Genomic DNA, 12,625 nt, shown 5'->3' with positions numbered 1-12,625 from the left:
ACTACCTGTTTGATGTTGAGGCCTTTAACGCATTTTTGGTTATATCCTATACATTTCTGACTATCCTCCACTCTGATTCTGTCTATCAAGACAATTCAGCATTTTCATACATGGCAAAACAGTAGTGAGTGTTCTCTTAATCCTTTGCAAGGTGTATATTTCTGTTCCTAAATCCTGCTGAAGTTAGTTTGGTAACATGTTCAGAAATAGGGAAGAACTCAGTAGGAGGACTAGTTTGCCTTTGGATAGGTCATTTTACTTGTAATTCGATGGTGAAGAATGGGGAGCCTCCTGATGTAAGAGAAATTCCATAACCTGGTTTATGAATAGGGCCCTACCAAATTCACAGCTGTGAAAAACATGTCACAGACCATGAACTCTGGTCTTGTGTGCTTTTACGCTATACTATACCAATTTCATGGGGGAGACCAGTTTCTCAAACTGGGGGGTTGTGACCCAAAAGGGAGTTGCAGGGGGGTCACAAGATTATTTTAGAGTGGATCATGGTATTGCCACCCTTACTTCTATGCTGCCTTCATAGCTGGGTGGCCGGAGAGCGGTGGCTGTTGGCTGGGCACCTAGTTCTGAAGGCAGCGCCCCGCCGGCAGCAGTGCAAAATTAAGGGTGGCAATGCCATACCATGCCACCTTACTTCTGCATTGCTGCCGTCAGAGCTGAGCTGCCAGAGAGTGATGGCTGCTGACTGAGAGCCCAGCTCTGCAGGCAGCAGTGCAGAAGTAAGGGTGGCAATACCATACCATGCTGTCCTTATTTTTGCAGTGTTGCTGGCGGCAGCTCTGCCTTCAGAACTGGGCTCCCAGCCAGCAGACGCTGCTCTCTGGCCACCCAGTTCTGAAGGCAGGGCCACTGCCAGCAGCAGCGCAGAAGGGTAGTAGTACCACAACCCCCCCTACAATAACCTTCAACACCCCCCTCCTCCCTCTTCCTGTTTTTTTAGTTGAAATGTTGAGGTGTAACAAAGATTCCCCCCTAGTATTTCATTTTTGAGACAGTATGGAAGTTTTTTTTATGAGAACTTTTATTCACAAAAGTGTTGTAGAAGTACCCATTCCCCATATCACACAGCATTGAGTGCTCTCAAAGCCAAACTGATTTCCAGGAGCTGCTATGGACATTCAGCTCCTGGAGCCATGATAGCAGAAGAGAAGGTAGAAAAGTTTACCTCATTCATAAAGATGTTGTTCAAAGAAGTGAACATACACGATCTTTTATAAGGTCTAATATGTTGTCAGTTCTCCATCACATTATTGCAGTTTTCAGTCTCTTAATCTGCTGCATTTTTCTGTTTTTTGGTTTTTTTTTAGGCATCTGTGAGCACTGTTCAGTTATGGATATCTGGTATCCTAGCTATCCTTAGAGTTCTGATTTCACAATCAACAGAGGATATAGTTCTATCTCGTATTCAAGAGCTTTCTTTCTCCCCTTACTTATTGTCATGTCAAACAATTAACAGGCTAAGGGATGGGGAAAATAATGTACCCACACCTGAAGAACAAATTGAGCTGAAACAGGCTAAATATCTGCCTGAAGAGACATTTTCCAGGTATGTTGTCTTCTGAATCTATCGGTTTTTTGTAAAACTTTTGGTGAAGTATTAAAAGAGTGACAAGTGATATGGAAACATAAGATTTATATTTACCTGGATGTTACCTGAAATGGACATGGGGGTGGATTTAAGGTTGGATGCAAGTTTGAGGGATAGAATGAGCTGTGGTGCTGTTGGATGTATTACGTGGGATGGAGGTGTGTATTTTTGTTTAACAATTTTTGGCTGTTTTGGTTTCTTTTCCCATGCTGAAGTGAAAAGTACCATTGACTTCTCTGCGACCAGGATTTCACCCTGGGAATTAACTCTTCCTTCTCCCTTACTTTAGCCTGTACTCTGCATTGTTGCCTCAGTGGCATATGGGTGGGATGAGTTGGGTGACTTCCCCTCCTGTGCATGTGAAAAGGTGAAGAACATGTAAGGGGAAGATCAGCTTTCTTTTTAAAAGGATAGGTTGTAATCTAGAGCCTTCTGAGGGTGAGAGACTTATGCAAAGTAATTCAAGAGAGATTTTGGATGTAGTTGAGTTGGAAATACCCTACTATTGCAGGGGGAAGGAATTAGGATAGGATTTTATCCCTCCAGGTGAGGGTTGAGACCCTTATGAGAAGAACTTTTCATCCACAAATTCATTCGGCGGAGGGGGGAGTAGTTGTGATTTGGCAGAACTTTTGGACTGGGAATCCTACTGGATCTGAGACTTGCTAAGAGAAGGATTGGGGAATGGTTGTGGGATGGATTGTTAGTCTGATTCAGGTTGTTGGGTGGGTTTTTTAGCTTTCCTTGGTGGCCTTTATTTGGGTAACTATATTCCTGTGGCCACCTTCAGGTGGCACAATGATGCCCTTTGCTAGGAATATGTATAGCTGATAGAGAAAGGGGAGTCTTTGGTTATGAAGACTTGGGGTCTTTCATGTCTAGGGTGGTCAGTGGGAAAGATTTTGTGTAAGGTGGAAACCTGTTTTGAGTGGCTTAGTCTTGATGCCCTTCATTTTGTCTGTTGTCTCTTGGAAGGATAGCACGTTGGGTAGGGTTTTAGGTGTTTGATTCATGTTGATTGCAAGGGTGGTGATTAGTGAAACAGTGACCATCTGTGATTTGATGGCAGATGAGGTTTTGCATAACTGAGACCTGGACGCTTAAACACACTGCAAATACTCTGCTTTAATCAATTTTTACACTAGAAAATGAGTCTGAAAGCTGGAGCTGAGATTTTTCCTTGTGGGTAGAGGAAGCAAGAAGAACTTTAAGGAGAAAATTTTAAAGTGAGGCACTGTTAAGCAGGATTGTATTTGGTTCAGGTCAACCTGCTGAAACCTGTTAACTCAGTAGTAAAAACCTTAGTTGGGACAGATAGGAAATAAGCTCATGTGTTTATTTTCCTGACTGTGTTGTGTGGGATTTTTTTTAGGTTCTTGTTACAATTAGTGGGCATTCTATTGGAAGACATTGCTACTAAACAGTTGAAAGTGGACATGAATGAACAGCAGCACGCTTTCTATTGCCAAGAGTTGGGCACACTGCTTATGTGTTTAATACATATCTTCAAATCAGGTAATAATCTCAAAATGAGTTGTATTGTGCCATGATGACGATCAAAGAGTTCTTTTCAGTTCTGAATCAGTTGTTTAATGAGTTTAAAATCTGTTTAGGTTGAGAATATTGGCTGCATATAAAATATCTTTTCTTCTCCCAAGTTTGTGTCCATGTCAGAAGCCAGAGCCAGAAAAGTCGTCTTTTCCTTTAGACTTTTTATTGTACACACAGCTTCAAGACCTGTTTTCATACTCTGCCCTTTTAGCAGAGTAGACTATAATTGATGACCTTTCATTCGTTAAACATTGTCCTTTTAAATGTCCAAAAGATCTCCAGTTGAGAAATGCAGTGCGCATCATTACTCTTGAGTTGGATTTCCTCTCACCTTCCCCAAATGCAGGGGTCTCGAACTCAGTTTACCTTAGGGCCAGTGCCAGTCCTCAAATCCTCCCAGCGGGCCAATAATGTCACTGAAGATGGTGTTCAGAAAAGAAAACGTTTATATTGTATTTTTTATTTCAAATTTCTTCGAAATAATAAAACTTGTCATACAACTTTATACAATTCTTCACTTGCCAGACAGTTTTTAGTGTTTGCCAGACAAAAAAGAAACATACTGTTCGCCTCATAGAGAGCAGACCAGCAGAAAATGGTCCCTGGCTAAATCGCTCTCATTGATGCTGGCCGCAGCACGGCTCAGCACTTATGACTAAGGCTACGTTTTAGTCACGGGTATTTTTAGTAAAAGACATGGACAGGTCATGGGCAGTAAAAAAAATTCACAGCCCGTAACCTGTCCATGATTTTTACTATATACTCCTGACTAAAACTTTTGCGGGGGGAGCTCGGGGGGTTCTGTGGTGGGTGGGTGGGGAGTTTTGGCGGGGGGGGGAGGGGAGGGAGGTTCCCTTCCCCAGCTCCTGGGAATCGGCAACCTCCAGCTCTTAGCTCCATGTGCTACCTCTGCTCCACCCCAGCTCTGCAGCTCCCATTGGCTGAGAACCGTCGCCAGTGGAAGCTGTGAGGGTGGTGTCTGCGAGCGGAGGCAGCACGTGGAGCTAGGAGCTGAGGGAGGGAAGTTCCTGTTAGCTTTATGGGGAATCCCCCCCACCCCCCCGCCGGTACGCACTGCCCACACCCCAGCTCTGAGCCCCCCACGCACCCAAACTCTTGCTGCGAGGGGGCCCGAGACTGCCTCAGCAGCAGCCGGTGCAACTGGCCTAGGGGCTGCCCAAGCTGCTCAGGCGGCTCCCAGGCCAGCCACATGGACCGCTGCAGAAGTCACGGAGGTGACGGAAAGTCACGGAATCTGTGACTTCTGTGACAAGCACTGAGCCTTACGATACTCCAGGCACCTCTGGCACCACCTGCATGGCAGCTGCTGCCAGAACCCCGCGCTCTGCTGCGGAGTCTAAGGGCTCTAAAACCTGCCCCTCTCCACCACGGCGCCATCGACAGTGCTAAAGGAGACAGCACCAACAACTGCTCAGATTATAAGGCAGCCGAATGCTGCTAGCACAATAGCGCCAACACAGACTGCACTGGCTCAGCACACCGCACTCCCGATACAATTGGCACCTCACTCTTCGGCACCGAAGCTCTGGTGCCGCACCATTTTCTGCACCAGAAGGATCTGTTGACCCTGGAGTTCCCTCTTTTGGGCACTGATGTCTCACTGGGGCCGTCTGTACCAGAGCAACTGTTCTCTCCGATAGCACCACCGTTCTTGAGTGATGAAGATGAGGAGGTTGAAGGGGTATTCTCCCCTCACTATTCCTCCCCGATCAGAACACTTACGGCAGCTGGACCATTATGATCACAGTCCACATATGGGACCATCCATGACCTTCCCTGAGCACTAGCTGTACTGGGATCCCTGGAGGTCTTACAGAAGGCGCTACAGCAGGTGGCCCAGCCCATGTAGGGAAGATGCTGGATCCCCACCTCCACCCTTGGAGACTGAAGCTACCGAGACAAGGGATGAACTCATGGCAGAGCAAGAAGAGGACACTGCTCCTGACACCTTGCCAACCAACAATAATTCATCCTCCTCACCAGTCGAGACAGTTATGCCTTCCACCCCCAACCACTGCGGATGACTTCAACCACTTCCAAGATTTATTTAAAATAGCGGCCAATGGGCTCAAAATTGCTCTGGAGGAAGTGCCAGAAACAAACTAACAGACAACTTACAGACATCTTCCTCCTCAAAGATAGCATTGCCAATCAGTGGGACTATAATAGAACCCGCCAAAACAGTCTGGCAAACTCCAGCGACCATACCTCCAACCAGTAAAAGAGCAGAGAAAAAGTGTTATGTTCCCTTGAAGGGATCAGAGTTTTTTTTCCCCCCACACACTCAGCACCCAACTCGCTGGTAGTGGAAGCAGCCAGCCAGAGAGGCAAACAACAACACTTTCCGCCACGCCCTTTGATAAGGATAGTAAGAGGTTGGACCTATTCGGCCACAAAGCATATTCCTCCTCCACACTTCAATTCAGAGTGGTAAATTATGCAGCACTACTTGCCAAATACAACCACAGGAACTATGGAAAGTTTATGGACTTTTTCCCCTCCGGAATATCATTAATAGAGAACAATTCAAATTGCTGGTCTCCGAAGGGCAAATGATTGCATGCATGGCTCTTCAGGCCTCATTGACATTGCTAACACCCCTTCAGCTGTGGTTATGTGATGGGCCTCATGGTTGAACTCCTCAGAATTCCCATGTGAAATACAAAATACAGTCGAAGACCTTCCCTTCGATGGAGAGAGATTGTTTGCAGCCAATACCAATGAGGTACTGCACACTATGAAAGGCTCATGGGCAACTCTTCAATTGCTCGGCATTCATACACCTGCCACAAAAAGGAGACAATATAGGTATCAACCATACCAGAGAAATAGATATTCAAAATATACACAGCAACACCAGAGGCCTTACAAACAACGACAAAGACAGAGACCACAACGATGCCGACTTCCACCAGCTGCAGTGTCCCAAGCCCCTTCCTCTAAATAACAAATTTGAAGGCTTGGGTGAGGGTCTGGAAGACCTTTCCCACATTCCAGAGCTAACACCCTCCATCCTTCTGTTTTGGAGACCATTTACTTCCATTCTACCTGAAATAGGCTGCCATCACCATGGACAAATGGGCCCTAGAAGTCATCCATAAGGGCTATACCATCTCTTTACTTTCTATCTCCCCCCCCAACACACACACACACACCCTCCCTCTCCGTCCCACTTCAGGGACCCCTCTCATGAACATCTGATATGACAAGAGGTAGATCGTGTCCTAGAACTCTGGGAAGTGGAAACTGTTCCCATGCAACACAGGGGAAGGGATTTTATTCCCACTATTATTTTTTTTTAACACAAGAAAAATGGGAGATGGCGACCTATGCTGGATCTCAGGCGACTGAACAAGTTTGTGAGAAAACAATAATTCAAGATGGTCACAACTATAATTCCAGTGCTGGAGCAGGGGGACTGGTTCTCAGCCCTCAACCTGCAGGATGCCTATTTTCATGTTACGATACATCCTGCCCACAGGCAGTTTCTGAGATTTACTTTGGGCAAAGACTACTATCAATACAAGGTTCTACCTTTTGCCTTTCAACAGCACCTTGCATTTTCTCAAAGATCCTTGTGGTAGCAATGGTGCATATGAGAAAACAAGGAATAATAATATTCCCTTGCCTGGACAACTGTCTTTTGAAGTCACACACTCGAACAGATGCCATTCGGACTACCCAAATGACGATAGATTGCTTCCAGAATCTGGGTCTACAAATAAACGAAAAGAAATTGACAGTAGAACCAGTTCAACAGTTAGAATTCATCGGCACTTACCTTGACTCAGTGGCAGCGAAAGTGTCACTTCCATGAGACGGATTCGACATGATATAAAGACACTCATATCCAATGTGGAACAGCCCACACATGCCTCCAACTTCTGGGCCACATGGCAGCATGCACGTTTTTGGTTTACATATGCGCTGCCTACAAGGGTGGTTAGGAACTGTCTACAGACCAAATAAACACGGATTAAACAGACTATTAACGATGCCTCCCAAAGTCAAGGAATCACTAACCTAATGGACTCAACCACACAACAGGTGCTCAGGGATCCTATTTACACAAGACTCTCCATCACAGATGATCGCAACGGATGCTTCCGTCATAGGTTGGGGAGCACATATGCAACATCACACAATTCAAGGGTTATGGTCCGCAGCCAAGACGAGGCTACACTTAAACCTGCTAGAACTCTGTGCTGTCTGCAATGCCTTCCTCCGCTTCCTACCATTCATAAAGAACCAGAACATAAGAGTAATGACCAACAACATTGCTTACATGTTCTACATAATCAGGCAAGGGGGAGCCATATTACACTCGTTATGTACCAAGCCTATGAGACTCTGGAATTGGTGCATCCAACACAATATCCATATTTCTGCTTCCTAGCTACCCAGATGCCAGAACACCACGGCAGACGATCTCAGCAGACATTTCCTCCACTACCAAGAATGGGAATTGAACGTCGTGATACTAGAACACACATTCTGAAAATGGGATCACCCACAAATAGACGTATTTGCGACAGCCCAGAACACCAAATGTCCGAGATTCTGTTCCAGAGCAGCTCCGGGAAAGTAATCAATGGGGGACGTGTTCCTGACCAAGTGGGGCACAGATCTCCTCTTTGCATTCCTACCCATACCATTACTACCCAGAGTAATACTGAAAATAAGGACCTGATAAAGCCAGAGTCATCCTAATAGCCCCCACATGGCCAAGACAAGCATGGTATACATACATAACACGGATGTCAGCATGTGCTGCAGTCACTCTCCCGCCTTGGATGGACCTGTTAACACAACGCGAGGGTCATGTGCACCATCTGAACATAGAACTTCTACATCTGAAGGCATGGCTCCTCTATGGTTCTCTAATGATGAACTAGGTTGCTCTAAACGGAGGAAGTGGGTGCTACATCACAGTAGAAAACATACTCCACTTAAGTCCTACCTACAAAAGTGAAAAAGATTTACAGCCTGGTGCACTGCCAGACAAACCATGGCAACATCGGCACCTCTTCCATTGATATTAGACTACCTCCTGGAATTAAAACAATCGGGCCTCTCCATCGGTTCAACAAAGGTACAACTTAAGTTGCTGACATATATACTTTTAATTTAGCTGCATTTTAATGTAGTTTGTCTGGGAATATAAAAATGTACTGTCAAACTTGTGTATTATCATGGTGTAGCCGGACATCGTCCTTACCCTTCTTCCATAGCCTCTGTGCTATATTGGTTCAGAATGTGAGCTCTTCGGGATTGCAGAACTGTATTTTCCTTTGTGTATAGCTATTAACACACTGAGTACTACTGAAACTAACAGATTACAGTTTCAAATTTTCAGTAGATTATTTTAAACAGCTTTGTCCTCTATTTAGCCTACCTAAGGTAGATATCTTTAATAGCTATGTGCATCACCATGTCCAGTCACTAGATGTCACACTTACTTCGCATGCAAGTAGCTAAAACGGATTGGTGGTAGTTCAGGGATGATATTACTAATAGAAAGTAGGTACAACATGCATTTCTGGATTCTGATATTGTCCCCTTGCAAGACATTTTGCACTGTTCCTCTCTTCCTCCAAATACCAGAGGCAGTTCAGACTTGTCCACATGGCTCTGGGATGTGGCGTATGGCCCTTATGGCTTCACTCTGATGCTCTGATTCTGACCATGCAAAACAAAGCAGCACTGCAGAGCTCCTTTGTTATCCATGCTATTCTAGAATTTATAGTTGATTCTGCAGCAGCTGTAAGAAATCTGTTCCCCCTCCCCCACCCTTCTCTGTTTAAAGGTACCAAAGGAGCTTTGTTACATGAATAGTGTTGTTCTCTGAGCTCCTCTCATCTATTTATTCCCCTTCCCTGGTTGTGGCAAAAGGGATAAAAGGAGCAAGCTGAAGGACAAGAGGTCACAGAAGGAGAGCTTTGCCACAACTGCTTCCACCCTGCAGACCATCACTCAGCATACATAGCAAAGATTTTTTTCCACATTTAATAGTTTTGCTTGTTGCACAAAGCTTTACATTCAAGTCCTGTAGCCACTGCATTATTACAACAGAATATATCTGAGGCCTGGTCTGCATCTGAAACATAGGTAGACCTAGCTGCATCACTCAAGGATATGAAAAATTCAAATGCCTGAGAGATGTAGTTAAGCCGACCTAAGCTCCGGTATTGACACCAAAAGAATGGAAGAATTTTTCTGTCAACCTACCTGTCACCTCTCCAGGGGCTGAATTTACTGCAGCAATGGAAAACCCTCTTCCTTCGCTATAGGGAGTGTCTATGCTACAATGCTGCAGGACCATAGCTGCGACACTTCAGCTGTGCTGCTTAATCACTTGTAGTATCGGTATAGCCTGAGGAACACCCTCAGTAGCTATCTAGGCAGAGAAGTCTACCAACCTCCCACTTTAGTCCCTACCCTAAGGAGCCTACATTCTATCTGCCTTTGTAAGTATAGTACCTAGCACAGTGAGGTTCTGATTTTGATTGGGGCCTCGAGCACTACCTCACTAAAAAAAATAATCTACCCTGGCCAATAATACAATTATTTCAGGAAGAATAAAATATTGATATATGTGACTCCCATAATTTTTACTATAATTAAGATGTGCATCTGTGGTATGATTTAATTACTTTAGTGTTATGGTTTTAGACTGAGGTCTAGAGGATTGAATCTGAGGCTAAGAGTTAATTCCAGTTCTTGTCACTGATTTGCCCTGTGACCCTGGACAGTCATTTAACATTTCTGCTTCTATATCCCCATTTATAAATGGAGATAATCTAATTTATCTACCTCCCCAGAATGCTAAGGGATAGGTTGCTTGGTTGAGAATGAGACAGTTTAAATTTTCCAAATGCTGTGTAACTGATGAGGGTTTTTTAAAAATTCTCAGTACAAATGGTAGCATACATGGTTCCCCTTAATGTATGTGTGTGTTTGTTTCCAGGGATGTTCAGAAGAATCACAGCTGCTGCCAGCAGGCTTTTTACAGGAGATGGATCTGATGGTAGTTTTTATACCCTTGAGAGTCTGAGTGGTCTTGTTCAGTTCATGATTCCCACACACCCTTCTTTAGTGCTTCTCTGGTGTCAAATCCTACTTCTTGTCAATTACACTAACTACAGCTGGTGGTCAGAGGTGCATCAAACACCAAAGTAAGTTTTTTTAATTTCTACAGTTAATTAAGTTTTGTTTTTTAATGTGGCTTATATGATTTCTTAGCTGTTAAGAATTTGAGTACTATATGTGTTAGAACCACTTAAAGAAATTACTGTACTTATAAAGGAGTCTTTGCAGTGTTCCATGAGGTCAGTAAAATCTGACTACTTTAGACCAAGAGAAAGAGTGTGTTCCACACATGATGGCATGTCAGGTAGAACTCCCTGCCAGTTGTTGTTTCCCCTTTTAAAAGGAGGGGATTCTACCTTGAGTGCCTCTGATTACAACTGTGGAAATACTACATAAGGGAAAGGGTGGTCTTGTCAGATCCCAGGATGCTTATGGCTTTATAGGTCAATATCAACATCTTATTTCACCCTCCAACTGCTATGCAACCAGTGCAGATCATGGAGCACTGGTGAGGTATATTAATGGAAAGATCTGTTCACTAAGCAGCCATTGCGTAACAAATCCTCCCTTTTGAAATGGTCTGCTTCCAAAGGGTCTTAAAATATAGTATCTGGTAGACAGATAGAGTACAAGCATTGCATTGTCTAGACTCTGAGTGACAATGGATGACAGTTTTGAGATCTGTATCTGAAAGAAAAGACCCCAAACGTAGTCAGATCTAGATTAGAAAAAGTGGTCCTGGCCCTAGCTGCAACTTGATTGTCTGAAAGCTGCTGTTAAATAAAGAACCAAATTATGAATTTGAATAACAAGCTGTGGGACATACTGTATCGGTTAAGGGGGCTAATAGAACTTCTATCAGTTCTTCCTGTGGTTTCCCCCAGTTTACCAGCAACAGCTCCCTTTTATCTGGATTGGGTGTCTTTCTTACCCCAACACTGGATTAGATGCTCAATCACCGTAGCTGGATGGAGAGAAGTGCTGGGTTTTATCATTACATGGAAGGCTCTGTAGCCCATGTCTCCTTGCAGGCACCTCTGTCAGCCACATTGTAATACGTATTGAACAAGAGGGGTGATGAGTACGGCTATGTTTATGTCACAGAGGTCACGGAATCAGTGACTTTCAGAGACCTAGGTGACATTCTCTACTTCAGCCCCAGTGGGTGTGGGACTCTGGAATTGGCAGCTAGTGGGGCCCTGGCAGGATTCCAGTGACAGGGGGCCCCCTGCAAGGTTCCAGCGACATGTGACAGACTCCTGAGGGGGCCCTCCTCAGGGTTCCAGCGATGGGCGACAGCCTCACATGGGAGGGGTGGTGGAGGGACCACTGGGAGTTGGAAGGGGGGGACGCCTCGGGCGAGCGGCTGGGGGTGTCCTGTTTTCTCTTTGGGAAATATGGTCACCCTGCAGCTCCTAGCCATCGTGGGCGGAGGGGGGCCCCCCTACAGCTTCCAGCTGCCATGGGCAGAGGGGGAACCTCACAGCTCCCCGCCACCATGGTTTTGGGGAAAACCATGGTGCCGCAACAGCAAATGTCACAGATAGGTCATGACAGCTGTGAATTTATGTTTATTACCCATGACCTGTCCGTGACTTTTACTAAAAATAGCAATGACAAAATCTTAGCCTTAGTAATGAGATGTAATCCACAACACCCCACAAGAGACTAAAGAACTAATGACAAAGCAGTTCATATTGAGGAATGCTTAAAATGGGTTTCTTTAAAATGTAAATTGAGTATCTACTTTGACTGAAATATTAGCAATAAAACATGTTTTTCTTACAGGAGGCACAGTCTTTCCAGTACTAAATTGCTGAGCCCTCAGATAACTGGAGACAGTGATGAATTTGATTCAGAATCCAAATTTGGCATGTGCAATCGAGAGATAGTACGAAGAGGCGCACTCATTCTTTTTTGTGACTATGTTGTAAGTTTAGAACTGTGAATTTTAAACCTATAAGTGTTTGTTTTTTGGATTTTGCTTGGGTGCTTTATCTTTGAGGTACAGAGTGTGATCACAATAAGGGAAAAGTGAGAGATCTTAGTCATATTTACTTCCATGGGGAACTACATGGAATTTTTATATATCAATTTTCACTTCTGGAAGTGGATGCTCTTTTTTTCTTTCTATGGATATGTCTTATTAGTGTGATTATTTTAGATACTTGTGCATTATCTTAGGCATTCTCTCTACACTGAATCTTAGTTGTCTACAAAGTTATTCTTTGTAAATAACAATGTCTTGAATGTTGTATTCTTACATATGTGATCTCAGGAGAAGACTAAGAAGCTTATGAAAGTTTAGATCCTGCTCTGAGGCTGAGTGTTTCTGCATGTAATAATTAGAATAAACTC

General features: G+C 44.3%; 1 protein-coding gene across 1 annotated transcript in view; it reads left to right on the top strand.

The window, feature by feature from the left end:
* HTT (huntingtin) overlaps positions 1–12,625 on the top strand; it is a 181,156-nt gene that overhangs the window by 110,082 nt on the left and 58,449 nt on the right. Inside the window, exons 39-42 of the mRNA XM_074951777.1 lie at positions 1,326–1,564; positions 2,979–3,121; positions 10,146–10,353; positions 12,056–12,197. Of these exons, the coding sequence (XP_074807878.1) occupies positions 1,326–1,564; positions 2,979–3,121; positions 10,146–10,353; positions 12,056–12,197 (732 nt within the window). The remainder of the gene's footprint in view (positions 1–1,325; positions 1,565–2,978; positions 3,122–10,145; positions 10,354–12,055; positions 12,198–12,625) is intronic.

The sequence above is a fragment of the Natator depressus genome, chromosome 4, assembly GCF_965152275.1.
Source record: "Natator depressus isolate rNatDep1 chromosome 4, rNatDep2.hap1, whole genome shotgun sequence".
NCBI classification, from domain to species: domain Eukaryota; kingdom Metazoa; phylum Chordata; order Testudines; family Cheloniidae; genus Natator; species Natator depressus.
This window is presented reverse-complemented; position numbering and strand designations above follow the sequence as displayed.